Below are 18,545 nucleotides of genomic sequence, written 5' to 3'. Positions count from 1 at the left end.
CATTAGAGGTGGCAAACCCAGGTGGCCGGGTCCCTCCCCCCTCCCCCCTTCCCCCACCTCCCCAATTGCTTAGTGGTACCTGAGCTGTACTGTGCTGTCTGGAGACAGACGGTTAGCCTTAAGAGCCTGTGGGGTCTGACCAAAACTAAAGAAAAAAAACAGCAACAGACTTGCCTATGTGCTGGGTTGGTGCCTTGCAGCAGCCTGGGCTGCACAGCTTTTTTGTGCTTCTGGGAAAGTTTCCCGGGGTTTGGCGGTCTTGTGGCTGGTCTCTGGGTTGCTCGTTTCTGTGATGCCATTGCTGCCCGAATTTCCTCCGCAGCTGCAGTGATGAGCAGGGAGCATGTTTCACGAGCATTTTAATACATGATTGTTTGCATGGGCTTTTGGAATGTGATTTGGTTTTTTTTTTGGGGGGGGGGGGGGAGTAGCCTAGTTACTATAGTAACAGGCTAAGAACCAGAGAAGCCAAGGTTCAAATCCTTCTTCTCCCACTGACTCTGCTTTGACCCTAGGCAAGTCTTTTCACTTGTCATTGCCTCAGGTACAGCTTAGGTTGTAAGTCTACCCAGACAGGGAAATAAACTGTGCACCCAAACTTATAATTCAATTTGAACTTAAATTTGGAAAGGTAAAGTAACTAAATCTCAAAGCCAAATTATGATTTTTTTTTTTAAATATTTAGGTTGCAGTATTCAATTCTTTATCTAATTTGATGTTTGGATTATGATAGCCTATATGTCTGTTTTGTTATGGTAATTATTAATCACAAAAGAATCAAATCAAATGTGTCTCCAATACCAGAAAATTGTTTTGAGAGTCCAAGTCTAATGCTAGGTTAAAGGGAAGAGTTTTACCTGCTTACATTCAGCAGCACACCGTGCTATAGCTGGAACATTCTCTGAAAGTCTGTACCATGAAAGGGAGACATCTAACCCTACTCCTTTGATCTGGCCATGTCCAAAAGTGATATTTAGTGGGTACAAAAGAAAAATAAAATTATGTATGATGAATAGAGCACCATGAAGATAGAAAGAGGAATATACCTATAGTTTATAATCTATGTGTGCAGTTTGTCTGTGGCATGTGTTTCCTGTTTCCTGTTAATAACTTCACTAATAACTATTTCATTAACTGTCCTCTTAATTAAAACAGACCCACATCAAAAAATGAAAGTGTGAAGCTTCTTTCTGTCAAGACATCTCCAGAAGCTGGTAAGTTGCTGGTTTCCCTTTGCATTAATACTGTATGTACTGGACAGATGTTTGCTAACACAAATAAATGTTACATTTGCCATTGTAACGTTACAGGGCCAAGTAGGTTAAACTGGACGACTAAATACAAAGCTGTTTATATGCAGACCTGCAGTAGCTCTATGACTGAACAAAGCTCATACAATCAGGTTTTCTATTTTTCCTTTCTTTCTTTATGCTCTGGCCCTACCATAGAGCAACTGTGTTTTTCACATATGGCCTCAGTTTTCAGCCCCTATGAACTGACTTAATGAGCCTCTGCAGTGAGTCTCTGCACACAGCCCTGGCCTGTGCCCCTCTGCATCCCCCAGAGACCACCTTAATGCTCTCCAAAAGTTACTTTCCATCCTCATACTGTATCCGTTTCTTTACAAAAAAAAGGGGGGTATAACAATGTTCACATCAAAATATTTTTTTTGTATTTATCTAATTTTTATCATTTTAATCCAATTTTTCAAAAATTGTATAATTTTTAGAGGAAAGGGACCTCAGGCAACCTCAGGAGAACTTTAAAGAAATAGTTTCTCAAAGGGTTCCCACTTAATGTTGGACAAGAAGGAGGGAATAGGGTGACAGAGGTGATATACTTTTGTGCTAACACCCCACTAAAGAATGGGTAGGATGCTTTCACACCCCTAACTTATTGACCAATCTATTTTTTAAAACTTCATTTTTGCAAAAAAATAAAAATAATAAACAATTTTTTATACACATCCAGCTCTCGTTACAGACTTAATCCAGCACATCTTCCCATCCCTCTCTCACTTAACACCCACTTATAGCTGCCTACCTTCCCAAACCCCAGTCTAAAAGTCTATACAGACATGAATCTCCTAAAACAGAAAATCTAAAGCCCCCAATATTCATTTGGCAGTGGTCAGAGTTTTTCAAAATGCTCTCTGTTGCCGGCTAGTTTAGCCCCCAATGTTCAGTGCCAGGCCATGTCTGGGCACCAGCGCTGAATATTGGTGGCTAAATAGGGCGGGCTGGATGCCAGAGCTTCTGTGGGCCCGGCCAGTGTTCAGCCGGGTCCTGCATAAGAAAGTTGTGCGGGCCTCAGCTGAATATTGAGTCGAGACATACATTTTAAAAAATGTATTTTCCCTCTCTATTCCTCCCTCCCACCCCCCCACCCCGATGAGGTCTGTAGGCTCCCAACAAAAGCCCCTCCTTGTCAGCATCCCTCTCCCATCCCACCCCCACATCAAGATAGGAACCTCCCCCCCCCCCCCCCCGGGCCTACCTGACCTACCTGGTGGTCCAGTGGGGCATCAGGAGCAGGAGCAAACCTCCCTCGCTCCTGCCATAGTGGTAGCTTCCTCAAAATGGCTGCTATGACCTCTCTTGGTACAGCATTTAATATCCGGGTTTAACGCCAGCGGCGGACAGCAAGCGAGCTGCTTGTCACTGGCTGAATATCGAGTCCACTCAGTTTAAAGCTGTTAGCATGCACCAGGCTCTCACAGCTTGAAGACTGATAGTAAGAAATTGCAGAGCTTATCTACTGAACCAATAATTGGAAGGAAAAAACCTGCAAATCATCTGCATGGAGTCTAAACTGAACATCTAAACAACCAAGGACTTGACAAATTGGGCTCATATAAATGTTAAATAAAATAGCCGATAGGAAGATTTGGGGGAGTAGTCGAATACTGTGTGCAGTTCTGGTACCACATCTCAAAAAAGATATAGTGGAATTAAAAAAGGTATAGAGAAGGGCGACGAAAATGATAAAGGAGATGGGACAACTTCCCTATGAGGAAAGGCTAAAGCAGTTAGGGCTCTTCAGCTTGGAGAAGAGACGGCTAAGGGGAAATATGATAAAAGTATATAAAATACTGAGTGAAGTGGAACAGGTAGATGAGAATCGCTTGTTTACTCTTTCCAAAAATACTAGGACTAGGTGCACACAAAGAAGCTACTAAGTAGTAAATTTAAAATGAATTGGAGAAAATATTTCTTCACTCAACGTGTAATTAAATTCTGGAATTTGTTGACAGAGAATATGGTAAAGGCAGTTAGCTTAGCAGGGTTTAAAAAAGATTTGGATAATTTCCTAAAAGACAAGTCCATAAGCCATTATTAAGATGGACTTGGGAAAATCCACTGAATATTCTAGGATAAGCAGCATAAAATCTGTTTTGGGATCTTGCCAGGTACTTGTGACTTGCATTGACCACTATTGGAAACAGGATACTGGGCTTGATGGACCTTCAGTCTGTCCCAGTATAACAATGCTTATGTTCTTATACTCTTATGTATTGGTCCAGAAAAAAAACTCAATTTCAATAATAACATCACAAATAGAGCCTTACCAAAACCAGGATCTTCAGTTTCTACCGAAACTGACTCTGAAACCAAAATTGGCAGCTCGGTTTCAGCAGAAACCAAAACTGCTCCCCTTCTCCTACTTCCTCCCCCACACCTGACTGAAAAAGCCTTCATCCTGAGCCCACCCCCCTGGTGGCAACCTCCCTCACTCTCCACACCCCCACACTCTCTGTCCCCCTTCCCGCAATCATTCTCTGCCAACTCCCCCATCCTGCCTAACCACATGTAGGCACATCCCGGGCCTACCTTAGGAAGTCCTGGTGGTCTCGTAGCCTCTCCAGGACAAGGAATTAACCCTACTTGCTCTTGCCTGTCCTGGTTCTAATTGCAAAATGGCTGCCAGGACCTCCCGTGGCAGTCTCACGAGGCTACCGTGGGAAGTCTCAGCAGCCATTGCAATGGAGCAGGAACAAGTGGGGTTCGTTTCTGCCCCCAAAGAAGCCAGGGTGGGATGGGGGGGATGGAGAGTGATCACGGGGGGGGGGGGGGGGGGGGGGGGGGGCAAGGAGAGAATATCGCTTTCAGCCAAAAATACACAGGCGTTTTTGGCCAAAACCTGAACTCAGATTTCAGGCTGGTTTCAATGCCAAATCCAAAACCAAAACTGAAATTCGGTTTGCCTCTAGCATTCAAAAATCCAAGCACTAAAAACTTTATGAACTGTAGAAAAAATGCATGATTTAAAAGGCTCCTGCTCATTTAAATAGCCTGTCCAGGTCTAACCGTGCATTTTCAGCAGCACTTAACCAGATTGTGCCGCTGAAAATGCCCAAGCTGACACCGGATATTTTGGGGCATTCGAGGGCAGAGTCAGCACCTGGTTGGTTAAGTGTAGATATTCAGCACTTAATTGGCCAAGGTCACTGCATAAAAGTCAGTACTATCTTTATGCGGTTCTTCATAGCTGGTTAAGTGCCAAATATCGCATTTAACTGGCTCTGTTTTCGACAGCTCTGTATATATCTGGAAATTCAATGTCAGAGCCCAGACATGGCTTGGCACTGAATTTCTGGGTATAATGCCAGCGGTAGTCAGCAAAACACTGATCGTTGCTGACTGAATATTGGACCCATGATCTATGCATATAGTAGTGAATATTTCCACTTACAGGTACAGGCATAGATTATTCGGCTGATATTTAAATCTATTTAACGGGCCAGGAATGGCTCCTGGCCGGTTAAATAGCCTTAAACCACCTAAGTGGTAATATTCAGCATGAGATAGCTGGCTATCTGGGCTGAATATTACTGCTTAGCAGCTAGCCCAGTAACCGGCAATGTTGTGCAACATAGCTGGTTAGTGCCAATACTCTTTGGCTGACCGGCTAAGTTTCTTTGGCAGCTATAACTTAGCTGGTAAGCTGCTGAATATCGGCGTAACTGGCTATGTTTTTAGCGACCAAAAAAACCTGGAAATTCAATGCCAGTTGCCGGATACGGCCCCAGTATTGAATTTCTGGGTTCACCGATGCTCGCGGGAGTTAGCAGGGCTCCCTGCCGCAATCTCAATATCAGATTCTTTTTTTTTATAGATAATTTTTTATTGGTGCATGAACAAAGCGTAAAATCAATAACAGTGAACGGTATACAGCGCAAACAACCAACAAAAAATACACCAGAGATACAATTTTGGTTATTAACCAGACCCTACACACCACCCCACCAGACCCCCCCCCCCCCCCCCCCCGCCACTTACCTTCCTCCCCACCCCCTTTCAGCCAAATGAAGAGCAGCAGGACAACCCGGCACAATCCATAGTGTAGTAGAAAACAAAATCACATCCCCTGGATAAGGCGCCCATCAAAAAGAGGAGTATGTCCCCAAAGAGCAAAAGTTATCTTCTCAAAGTGACAGAGCTCGTTGCAGATCTCGAACCAACCTGCCCTAGATGGGCTTCCAGATACGAGCCACTGCTAGTGTGACCGCAAGCGAATGTTTATCCCAAATGTCCAAGTCACCAGGGAGAACACCCAATAAACAGTACAAAGGTTCATGCCCCCTCCCCCCCCCCCCCTACACAGTTTTTTGATGCCCATTGAAAAATACAACTCCACACCACTTTCCAAAATGACTGGATAATTGGACAGTCTCACCATATATGTTCATAGGTTCACCTCTGGCCACAGCAATGCCAACAGAGCACTTCCTGTAAACTAGGCACATATGCAGACTTAATTGGAGTCCAATACAATTGACTGGAGCAGTCGATAGATCGTAATAAGAGAGCATTTATTTACATAGGTATCCACTTTTGCCCATGTCTCCTTCCCCAAACTTATTCCCAACCAACCCTCCCAAGCCTGCTGAAGGGGAAGCGCAGTCATTGATCCTAAATCTCTCAATGATCCATACACCCTGGAGAGAACTCCTTTTCTAGAAGACCCTTTGAATAAAGCCATCTCTGTATTAGTGGAGGGTCCATGCAAGTTGAGTTTAGAACCCATCCCCATTAATAAATCCCGCAATTGAAAGAATTGAAAACATTGAATTTTCATATGGCATAACTCCTGCAATTGAGCATGAGATATCAGGGACCCTTGATGAAAAAGATCCAGACAAAGACCATCCTAGCCGATGAGGTGACTCCCCTCCCTCCAGGGTACTCAAAGATAGAAAAAGGATGTAACAAAGCATTTTCATGATGGGCCCAGTGTACCTGAAAATTTCCCTCATAAAATTCCCTGAGCGCCTAAAGTACCGTTGCCTGATAATATTGCCACAGGTCAGGAAATCCAATGCCCCCCTCATCTTTGGCAGAATTAGGAACTGAAGTTGAACCCTGGGTTTCCTACCCTCCTATATAAACTGTTGAAACATACGATCCCAAACTCGAAACCTAGGCAATTGAGAAAAAAGGAACAAGAACTTGGATAAGATCATCATCTGCATGACTGCCACCCGCCCCCACCACATAAGGAGTCAGGGCTGTGCCAACACAGTAAGCGGGGTAAGTACCGCAGGGGGGCGCCGACCTCTGGAGGGCACCGCCGCAGTGCTTACCCTCGCCATTTACCTCAGGTCCGCGCCGCCCTGGGGGCTTTAAATCTTTACCTCCAACGTCACAGCAGCTGAGCAGCATCAGTGAAAGCGCTGCCGATGTCTCCAGCCTTCCCTTTGCGCTCGTTCATTCCCTCAGTGTCCCACCCTCGCAAGGAAATGACGTCAGAAGAAGGCGGGACACTGAGGGAACAAACGAGCGCGAAGGGAAGGCTGGAGACATCGGCAGCACTTTCACTGACATTGCGCAGCTGCTGCCACGATGGAGGTAAATTTAAATTAAATACCAGACAGAGGGCGGGCAGATGGACATGGGAGGATGGATGGAGGAGGGAAGGGCAGAGAGGAGCATCGATGGACAAGGATGGACATGGTTGGGAGTGCAGGGCCCAGGGAGAGGAGAAATTGCTGGAAATGGAGGGGAGGGGAGAGAGGAGAATTGCTGGATATAGATGATGGAAGTGAAGGGCCGAGAGGGACAAGGATGGACATGAATGGGAAGGCAGGGCCCAGGGACAGAGGAGAAATTGCTGGAAATGGAGGGGAGAGGAGAATTGCTTGATATGGATGGAGGAGGGCAGGGCAGAGAGGGACAAGGATGGACATGGATGGGAGGGCAGGGCCCAGGGAGAGAGGAGAAATTGCTGGAAATGGAGGGGAGGGGAGAGAGGAGAATTGCTGGATATGGATGGAGGAGGGAAGGGCAGAGAGGGACAAGGATGGACATGGATGGGAGGACAGGGCCCAGGGAGAGAGGAGAAATTGCTGGAAATGGAGGGGAGGGGAGAGAGGAGAATTGCTGGATATGGATGGAGGAGGGGAGGGAAGGGCAGAGAGGGACAAGGATGGACATGGATGGAGGGAAAGGGAGAGAGAAGAAATGCTGGGCATGTATGGAGGGGAGGAAAGAGAGAGGAAGGAGATGAGATGAGGGAAAAGGGAGAAAACCTGCACATGGATGGAGAAAATAGGCAGAAGCTGGATCCACTGGACAGTCTGCAGAGGACCCAGCTTTTACTTACGGATGTAAGGCAAGAAATGAAGAAGAAAGGAGGAAAGTAAAGAAATAAATGGAAAGGAAGCCCTGGAAACGGAGTTAAGAGGACAGATAGCAGCAGAATCAGGTACTGGGCCAGCATGATCAAGTCACCAGACAACAAAGGTAGAAAAAAATCATTTTATTTTCATTTTAGTGTTTGGAATATGTCCACTTTGAGAATTTACATCTGCTATCTTATTTTGCAATGTATAGCAATTTGTTTCTAAGAATATTGCTGACAATTCCTGTCAGTGTAGCAAGTGGTGAGCGATCATTTTCACGGTGGGGGGGGGGGGGGGGGCGCCAACTGATAGTCTGCAGGGGGGCACCAGAGACCCTAGGCACGGCCCTGTAAGGAGTCCCACTGTTTTAGAAGGGAATTAACCTGCGCAGTAAGTTTCTCATAATTTTCTGCTTATAAAGTGTCAAGTTTGTCTGTTATGATGACCCCCAAATATCTTACCCCCCTTGGTCGCTATTTTAAAGGGAATGGCTGTGTGCTCCTGTGCTGTCAGATTAAAACCTAATGCCAATTTTCACTTTAAATCCGGAGACAACACCACAGCACTCCAGCTCTGCCAGCAAGTGGGGGGAGTGAGTGGATGGGTCGGGTCTTTCATAAACACCAGTGGGTCATCTGCATATAACAGTACCTTGTTATCCTCTTTCGCAATTGATGTCAGTTAGATAAGAGGATTGGCTCAGACCATTCTAGCCAAGGGTGCCAAGGGTTCCAAGGCGAGGGTGAAGAGAAGGGGAGACATAGGGCAACCCTGCCTGGTCCCCCTGCATAACATAAATTCCCCAGATAACACCCCATTGACTGCTATTGAGCTTTTGTAATGGGCATAGAGAGCCTTAACCCAAACCCCATAGGGTCCGTCAAGCCCTATTTGCTCTACACTTCAAATAAAAACAGACACTCCACCCAACTGAATGCCTTCTCTGCATCCAAAGCGACACAAAGTCCCTATGCCCTTTCATGCTATAGATGGTCAATAAGGTCAAGCGCCCTCCTCACATTATCCCCCAATTGCCTACCCAGTGGCGTACCAAGGGGGGGGGGGCGGTGGGGGAGGTCTGCCCCGGGTGCACGCCGCTGGGGGGGTGCCGCGGTGCACGCCTGTCGGCAGCGAGTTCGCTAACTTCGCTCGTTCGCTGCAGCTCCCTCTGCCCCAGAACAGGTTACTTCCTGTTCCGGGGCAGAGGGAGCTGCAGCGAACGAGCGAAGTTAGCGAACTCGGAGCTGACAGGCGCGCACCGCGGCACCCCCCCAGCAGTGTGCACCCGGGGGGGTCATTTCGCTGCGGGGGAGGTGTCATTTCGCAGGGGGGCGCGCTGCTCCCGGGGGGGGGGGGTGCATCGGCGATCCGCCCCGGGTGTCATCCAGGCTAGGAATGCCACTGTGCCTACCCTTAACAAACCCCATTTGATCCCAATGAATAATCCTGGGCAGGATGTCCTCCAACATACTGGCCAAAATTTTTGAAAAAATTTTCATGTCTATATTTAAAAGTGCTATAGGCCTGTAACTCTAATACAATGTCAGGTCCTTATTCAGCTTAGGTAAGACCACAACATTAACACTATACATCGAAGGAGGCATAGCACTCCTTTGCAAGATCTCATTCAAAGTATCCGCCAGTGGAACAGCTATATCCGCCATCAGGATCTTATAATATTCACAAGGAAATCCATCTGGTCCCGGGGTCTTACCTTTTTGAAGGGCCTTGATGGTCTGCCTCACTTCCTGAGGAGGGATAAGCATGTCAAGGACACTTCTATCATGGTTTGTAAGAGCAGGGAGAGCTGCCTGTCTCACATAAGCAGAAATTTATGTATCAGAACATCGCACCTCAGAGGAATATAAAATTTTACAAACACCCCAAACTCCTCTGCTATTTCCTGGTGTGAAAATTTACTTGCCCACGATCTTCTTAACCCATCTAGAATTCTGTTGGGAGCAGAGCTGCCCTCACCAGGACCTTCCTTACCTTGTTAACCTCTTCCAAAAACTCTCTTTTTACTTGTCTATAATTGATTTTATCCATGTCCAGAAGATCCATCTGCCTTTTAAGTTCACCATATGGGCACAATGCTGTGAGGTAGGGGTAGCCTCATGGAGGCGCTGAGTCTGGGCAATACATTCCAGAAGACATTGTCTAGTTTTCGTATATGCCTTCCATCATTGGGCTCCCATTCTAAGTAAAATACCCCATATAGAGGCCTTACCCACATCCCAGACCACAGCCATACTAGTCTCCCCTGTGGAATTGAGGAACAAATACTCCTTCCGTAGCTGAGCTGTAACTGAGACTCCGGATTAGCTAATAAATCTACACTCGTTCTCCATCTCTGAGCTGTATCTTGTGAAGGAACAATCTGCAAACTTCCCAAAACTATGGCATGATCCAAGATGACAATGGGATAGATCTCTAACTGGGATCAACAATGTAAGGCCATTTGTTCTGTAAAAAGATAATCCAATCTGGAGTAGGTTCCATATTTACCTGAGTAATAAGTGTATTCCCTGGTACTCAGATTGTGGAGCCTCCAACCATCCTCAAGAAAATATTTCTGGTTAGTTTCCCATAAATTCCTCCCCTCCATAAATGCCTTCCTACTAGTTCCACATGACCTGTTAGCTTTCCCCAAAGTACAGTTCATATCCCTCACCACAATAAGCTCCCTCACAATATGCAGTTGAATACCTTTTGGGGCCTTAGAAAAACATTTGTCCTTCATCCCATTAGGGGCATGCAAATTAACAATAGTCACCTCCCAAGTATCCCTTTACCTATCACCCAAGTCAATCATCCCTGTGAATGCCCCCCCCCCCCTTCCCGGTTCATAAATCACAAAGGGTACAGTTTTCCTAAGCAAAGTAGTTATGCCCCTAAGTCAACTGGAGAGGCATGCACCAAGGACCATTCGAAAAGAGTCCCCGACAGATAATTTAGGGGCTCGTTTTTCAAAGCACTTAGACTTACAAAGTTGCATAGTAACCTTTGGGGTGGGGACATAGAACCTGAACCATATTAATGAAAGACTCACCTAGGTTAAACCATTGCAAAGTCTCAAATAAATGGCATTCAACATAGATGAAGGCTTTTTCTGCATCCAGAGCCATTACACATATACCCCCAGATTCTATATAGTATGACTTGAGTTGTGCATTCAATTCTGGTCATATTGTATTGCGTGCGCAACTTAATTATCTTAACAAGCCAATCAACGCTGATACTTGCCACTTAACAAGTAGTTATTGATACTAATTGGCTTTAATTAGAATTTATGTGCACAACTTGCTAAACATATTCTGTAAAGTGATGTGCTTGGCCGAAAATGGGGCATGGCCATGGGTGTGGAATGGGCGGTTTGTGGGTGTTTCTAAAAATTACACTCGCTGTTATAGAATACACCTGCTCCTCGCCTAAGTTAGTCACTAGCATTTTCACCAAGTTCTACTTGGCATAAATTCCCACAACTAGATTTAGTCACGTGGATGTACCCTAGGTGTATCCTATAAACCGTGCTTAACTTTAGGCATAGTTTATAGAATACGCCTAGGCATATTTTTTGACACCAGTTTTTAAGGTGCCATATTTAGAATCTAGCCAATAGGATCTGGAGATCTACAAGACTCTTGTGGATGTAACAAAAAAACTAGTGTTATCTGAGGCCATTCGGCCATGAATAAAACCACTTTGCAATGAATTAATTAGAGTAGGCACGAGTTTTGCTAACCAGGCTGCCAATAATTTTGCAAAAGTTTTACAATCATACAGCTTCTTTTACAAATCCATGCTAGTGATTCCTGCGTGGTATAATTAAACTCTGGAATTCGTTGCCAGAGAATGTAGTAAAAGCGGTTAGCTTAGCGGGGTTTAAAAAAAGGTTTGGATGGCTTCCTACAGGAAAAGCCCATAGACCATTATTAAAATGGACTTGGGAAAATCCACTGCTTATTTCTAGAATAAGCAGCATAAAATGTATTGTACTGTTTTGGGATGTACCACAAAAATGCATTCTACATCCTTTATTTACTGCTCTAAATCTGACAACAAACTTTCTGCTACTTAAATTTCTTTGCAGAATAATTAATTACTTTGCCGATGAGATAGACTTTAAACGTATCCCAAATAATATACCTCCCTGTTTAATAAGCTACGCTAGCAGCTACCGTGCACTAATGCTGACACAGCCCCCATTTTCTACATTAAAATCATTTATACGTGTGGTTCTGAACCTCATTTTCTAAATATTTACTGGGCAATAAATCAAAGTAGAGAAAATTCTGTCAATTTCCCAGCAGTTTCTGGTTGAATCCCTTCAGCTGATTTTTCTGTAGCTCACATCTCTACTCAGCTGAAGATACCTTCTTCTCTGGCTGGTCTAGGGACATTCCTGATCCGGTAGAAAGGTCTCCACTCCTTCTTCCTCAGTGGTTTTACATCCAGTTGCTTCTGCCTCTGGAGCCTGCAATACACTCTACAAAATCCCAAACAACATTTAACTCCTTCCTCTTCCTTACTCCTCCAGGTTCTTTGAACCTATTGGTAATAACACCAATATATTCAAATCTCCAAACTCTCCCTTCTATCTTTGGCTCCCTGGGGTAGAGGGAAGAACACCCCCATCTACAGCACCACCCCACCCCAGATTCTACAAAGGGTGCTCAAATTTGCATGCCCAAATTTGGGCATGATCCTGAGATATGCATGCAACTAAATTGGGTAACAAGCCAATCAATGGCAATAATTTTACACTAATAATCAATTATTGATGTTAATTGGCACCAATTTGGATTTGTGCACATCTTGCTAAGAGCTATTCTATAAAACTGCATGCCAAAATCCCATAGCGCACAACCCAAAAGGAGGCATGGCCATGGGAGGGGCATGAGCGGATCAGGGGTGTTCCGGAAAATTTCAGGCGGTGTTATACAATGCATGCCCAAATTAGATGCCAGGAATTACACTTGATTTCAGCAGGTGTAAGTCCTGGTTCCCCCTGAATTTTGGACATGGGAATTGAGACTACATTCTATTCTATACAGTGTGCTCAACCTGGAGCACCCTTTATAGAACAGCGTTGGGTGTCGATTTTTTTCTGGTATCATTTTCTTGAATCTAGTCCAATATGTACATACACACAAGTACATACATCTACCACGGATACATGGCACCCATATTGCATACAAATAACATTATGCTATCTCATACTATAATACACTAACTCTTAAGGCCTTTAGTAAACCAGAGCCAAGGTACTTTCCCCACTTATTATAATTAGATGGGAAATAACAGGAGAGCTACTCAGAAGAAGCAGAGAAAACTATGTGGCGGCTTCATCAAGCCAGAAATTTCTCTTTCCAAAGAAGTCCTGTTTTGTGAGGTAGACCGTGAAATTCTGTGCTCTCCTTTTCTCACTGTCAATTTGTTTTAGAGCAGGCAGACCAAGGTGTTCTATCCTGAAATTCTCATGCTCTTCATTATTTCATAGGAGAGCACTCAACACAGAGAAGGAACAAAGCTGTACAGAATGATGAATCCTCTCCTCACCTGGTCCATAAATATGTATGTATCCCTTCCATCTTTTCACTTCCAGCCATAATTTGTTTTGACAAAAATCCTCCTTAATATAGTTTTCTGCAGAGAAGAGGGAAAATGTCTTCATATTTTAAACAGAGTGATTAATAGTTTAATTGCTTTACACAGTACTTAAGCTGATAATCTTTTCAGTTCAGTATATGCTAAGCATAACAGCGTGTCCTGCTTTTATTTCAGATCTAAAGAACCTACTTTGCCCTACTAACCAGAATTTCATACTGAAGACATAAGTCTACTGCATCTGGATGTAGATGTGAACAAGCCGGACCATGTGCTACTGTTTTTAGTTGTTATATGATCAGTCACCGTAATTTCTATACTACAATATCTGAAGTAAAGCAGTGACATTCAGCCCTTGTCACTTTGACAGCCATTTTATGACTAAAATCTCAGAGGGTAACATTCAGTTTTTCAATTCTTTACTCAGTAACTTAACTTTGTGCCATGTTCTATGGCATAAAAGTGCCACATTGGGGCTTGAAGTACCACTTGTGACATCCAGGCCTCAAGGTAAGAAACCAAACAGGCAATTGTACCTCCATGCTTGTTAAATAGGTGAAGTGCTATACACATTTATTTGCTTCCCATAATGTAAAATAGAATAACAAGTTTCTTTACTAAGGTCGGCCTTCACTAATATATGCTTGACAGGTATCTACCAATCTTTCATTTTCTGAAGGGAGGAATTTTGATTTTGCAAGCACATGTGACCCTAATATTAGGAAACTATGAAACATGTTTCAAGTAACTCAAGGTTTGCTCTGTTTTGTGTTGGATCTGTTAGTACCTGCAATTTGGATGGAACAGCCTAGGAGTAAAGCCACATTAAAATGACAGGCTCTCTGTGTAAAAGGAGTAGGATCAGAAAGGAAGAAACCAGATTCAGCCTTTCTCCTAAAAGTGAAAAATGAAATGTATGTCTGTTGGCTATGAGGTGGGAAGCCCTGCCCACTTCTCAGACTCTTTTTGAAAGCCAGAGATTTCCTCAGCCTGGGGTAAAACTGCTGTGATATTTGACTAACATAATGCAGATACAATATTTTTGTTCCTAGAGGAGAAGGCAGCTTTTTGTTGCAGTGTGTGGATGTCATTGTTTTTGCCTCCTTGTGAAACAATGACTGCTCAGTGCTGTTCTACTATTGTCCTGCTCTAATGAGGCAGCAGCAGTTGGACTCGGTTAGAAATTTCTCATAATGAAACGCAGCCTGCAGAGTTTCATTGAAGGAAAGGCAACAGGCAGCAAGAGAAACTTCACTTTCAGAGGCTCAGCCATATGGAATAATGTGCCATAATAGAAATACTTTGGATTTGGTATAGTTCCCATTGCAAAGGTTTAAAAATCTGGACAGAAATAGAGCTAAGGTTGACCTCAGATAAAGGTCATGCCCAACTAGGCAAGGTTGCTAAAATGGTGTGAATTTGAACAAAACGTCATGCTACCAGGTGGGCTGAGAGACAGAGAGCACACTAAGCCCCCTGTTTCCTGAACTGCGATGGATGTTTAACACAGAAATTATTGAGGGCTAATTCCCATATTAAACATCTAATGCAGAAAATGTCATTTTTGGGGTGGGAATGGGGGAGAGGAACTGTTCCTTAAAGTTAACGCATAGATCATTACTGCATTTTAACTGCTCATGCACCAGATAAACACAAAGTAGGTGACACCACCTCAACAGATGTAGCTTACTCCATCATGTGTTATCTGCCATGTCGTTAACAAGGGTTAGGGTTTCTTTGCGTTAACTGCATGGCAGTCCTCCCCAAAATGCTGGGAATGCCTCTACTAATTAATGCAGAGGTTTCACAGTCACCATGCATTAAGAAATTTTGGCAATTAGACAATATTATTAAAAAATCTTAATGGGGGGAGATAGCCACTGGTGGTTAGCATCTTTTTAACCGCCACCAGTGTTATTCCTGGATATTCAATTACAGGTCATATCTGGGCACCAGCATTGAATATCTAGATTTATGTGTTTGGCTATCTCTTATGCGGTTAGGGGGCCATTTTACTAAGGCGTAGTAGGCCTAATACACACTAAAAGAGTACTATCACAGGATGTGTTGAGGTGTCTCACTGCAGTGTATCGCTCAGCATGCACTAATCCTATGCTGGACAATATATATATATTTTTTTTTCAGTGTGGGAGGTGTGCCCATGGGCAGAGAGTAGGTATGCCTGCGCTAGTGTGGGCACATTACCACGTGCTACTTGATTAACGTGGGAGTAGCACGGTAGCCTTTACCACCTCATAAATAGGTGGCAGTAAGGGGTCCCGCAGTAATGGAGAAATCAGAGCGTGGCCATTACAAAAAAACCCTCCCACAAATGCAACCATTTTACTGGCACGCTAAAAGTGGCTGCAGCGGGTAGAAAACCCACATGCTGACAACAGCATCAACCACTTTTTAGCGTGCCTAGGTAAAAAGTCTCCTAAGTGCGGTATTCAGTACTTCACCGCCTAAGAGACACTGCATAAAGATACGACTGACTTTTACACAATCTGATACGGTTACTTAACTTAGGCGGTTAAGTGCTCAATATCGGCAACTTAATTGCATAAGTGCTGATTCTGACCCTAGTGGGCTCTCAGTTTAGCGGTCTGTGGTGAGATTTAGCGGCACTAACTGGTTAAATGCCATTGAATATCAGCAGATAACCCTGGAAAAATGATTTAACCAGCCAGGAGCCATCTCTGCGTGATCAAATCACTCTGAATATTGACCCTAACATACTTTCTTAAATAGGGGCCTAAGAGTTATCTACCTGGCACTGGTTATATTAGCCCAAACCACAGATGCTAGGGTATTTTATTGTTCTGGAAAGTACTACACATGAAAACACAACAGGCACGCATTCTGTATTTTTCAAATAAATGTTTTCTTGTTTGTATTCTTTCACTATGGTATGTTGTATTCATCCGGCATGCATTATGATTGCTTAAAACAAGTAGGGAAATGAGTTTACCACTAGGTTTGGTGAGATAAACTCATGTGGGCAGACATGTGCCATTTGTAAACTAAGGCATCAGTAATATCACAGATCCAAACAAGACATTTCAATAGAAAACTGTAAGAATACTAAGAAATAGAATAATTCCACCAGCAGAACAATCACCAAAGGCCTTATATACTAATCCCCCCCCCCCCCCCCCCGCGATATTCAAAGCCATTTAACTGGCCAGGAACGGCAGGCACCTGGTCAGTTAAATGGTACTTAGCCGGCTATCCGGTGATATTCAGCAGGTGATAGCCGGTTATCCTCTAATGAATTTCCCCAGTTAGCACCTAAAAGATAACCGGTTATATCGCATTATATAGCTGGCTATCTCCAAATATTCAATTCATATCCAACTATTATAAGTGGCCACATCAGGCCGGTTTAAAGTTAACTGGCTATCATCGAATATCAACGCAGCTGGTTAATTTTAAGCCAGATCTTCAATGCCGGTCACTGGAAACAGTCCGGCATTGATTATCCGGGCTGACCGCCGACCGCTGAAGTTAGCCAGGCTACCTCCTGCAGTCTAAATATCAGCCCCCTAAGGTTTTTTTTCCCATTTTAAGGGAAAAATTGGTGGTTGGGTGCCACACACGCACATGAATGATGCCTTAATTGGCATTGATGCATGCACTTGCCCTAAGTGCTAATCTGTACAGGAATGCATAATGTGGCATCGTGCACATTTGAGGGGGGGGAGGGGTATAAATGTGGATGAAATTTGGGTGGGAGATGGGCCGGTCTCCTACTGACGCATGCATCTAGTAGAATACTATAACATGTGCACATAGATTGCTGCACTTACACATGCCCATTTATGCCCGTCATTGACCTGTTGTGAGTGTATGAACATTTCAGGGTGCCAATTCCAGTCTGCACCCAGTTGCCTTATAGAATTGGCACAAATCACGCTGCATCGGGTACCTAAATGTGGGCACCAAGTTATAGACTTGCCACTTTTGTGTCCTTGGAGGGGGGAAGATTAGGGGGCCCTTTTATTAAGCCATGGTAAAAAGTGGCCTGAAGTAGTGTAGGCGCATGTATTGGGTGCATGCCGGGCCAGTTTTTACCATGTCTGCAAAAAAAGAGCTTTTTTTTTTTTTTAATGGGATGGGAAAAGGGCCTGCGGTAAAACTGAAACCAGCATGCACCCAATCTGGCCTGAACCCTTAACACCACCCATTGATCTAGTGGTGGCATGCGTCAAATGCGGATTACTGTCATAAATAGCACGCATGGGAGGAAATAAGTAAATAATTCATCCAGGCGTTATGGGCACGCACCAAATCTGAAATTACAGCCAGGAGGGCATGCTGGCCTGGCGGTAGTCTCATTTGAGCGCGCTCTGCACGTGTGTAGAGCCTACCGCGGCATAGTAAAAGGGCCCCTAAAATAGGTGATTAGTGAAAAATGCCTACTGTAGCTGAATGTAACTTGCCATGAGTTACTACTGAAAAGGTATAAACTAAAATACAAATTTAAAATTTTTTATGAAAACTGTCAATATATCAGAAAAATGCATGGTGAGCTAAATTCACTTCTGTTCTAGGATCAGAACATTTTCTATCCAAAAAATTCACAGCCAAGTATAATTAATCCTATTGAGTTCAATAAAATGTTGCTGAAAGGCCCTTTGCTTCTTGACAGTGCCAAATGAGGTTTTAGGTCTGCCTTCAGTTTTTGTTACATAATAAATTGTAAATGGCATTACAGTATGCCTGGCTCATTATCCCTTTTCAGACTTGCAAAGTTTTGCTACTACCATTAGCAACATCTGGAGCAAGCTCATGTAGTACTGTCACAGTACTATATCAGTGTAAAGTACTGGCAAGAAGTCACATATTCTGGCCCACGCTGCAGTCATTGTTTGATCTTATTTAAATAAGTTCTAAAACATTTATACAGCCTGGCTTCACAGCACAGGTTGGTGCTGAAGGATATAAAGTGCAGTAGTGCTAAAATATTCATATAAGGAGGCAATACATTTCCCTTGCTGGAAGTGGCTGCAGTCTCTGTGAAAACGGTGGCTTACATTGAGAGATAGATGTGCTGATGACATTGTCCAAAGGGAGTTGCCTTAGAGCAGTGATGGCGAACCTATGGCACACGTGCCAGAGGGGGCACACAGAGCCCTCTCTGTTGGCACATGCGCCAGTTCCAGCCAGTTCCAGCCCCCCCCCCCCCCGCCCCACCCTCCGAGCACCAGGGACCACCTCCGAAATTTAAAAGTCATACCTGGTCGGGGTTAAGGTGGCGTCGGCGACAGCAGCAGTAGTGAAAAGCGTGCTGACTCGGCACGCCTTCAGCCTT

At 44.2% G+C, this 18,545-nt stretch overlaps 1 protein-coding gene across 2 annotated transcripts in view; it reads left to right on the top strand.

Moving 5' to 3' along the window:
- The window catches only part of EMCN (endomucin), a 177,334-nt gene extending 161,199 nt beyond the window's left edge, over window positions 1-16,135 (top strand). For both annotated transcript variants that reach the window (XM_030190743.1, XM_030190742.1), the window contains 3 exons: window positions 1,156-1,214; window positions 13,125-13,198; window positions 13,409-16,135. In XM_030190743.1, coding sequence (XP_030046603.1) covers window positions 1,156-1,214; window positions 13,125-13,198; window positions 13,409-13,414 — 139 coding nt within the window. In that variant the 3' untranslated portion in view covers window positions 13,415-16,135. The remainder of the gene's footprint in view (window positions 1-1,155; window positions 1,215-13,124; window positions 13,199-13,408) is intronic.
- Window positions 16,136-18,545: the final 2,410 nt, after the last annotated feature.

This window comes from Microcaecilia unicolor, chromosome 2, assembly GCF_901765095.1.
Source record: "Microcaecilia unicolor chromosome 2, aMicUni1.1, whole genome shotgun sequence".
Taxonomy (NCBI): domain Eukaryota; kingdom Metazoa; phylum Chordata; class Amphibia; order Gymnophiona; family Siphonopidae; genus Microcaecilia; species Microcaecilia unicolor.
Note: the sequence above shows the minus strand (reverse complement) of the source record. Positions and strands in the feature narration are given on the sequence as shown.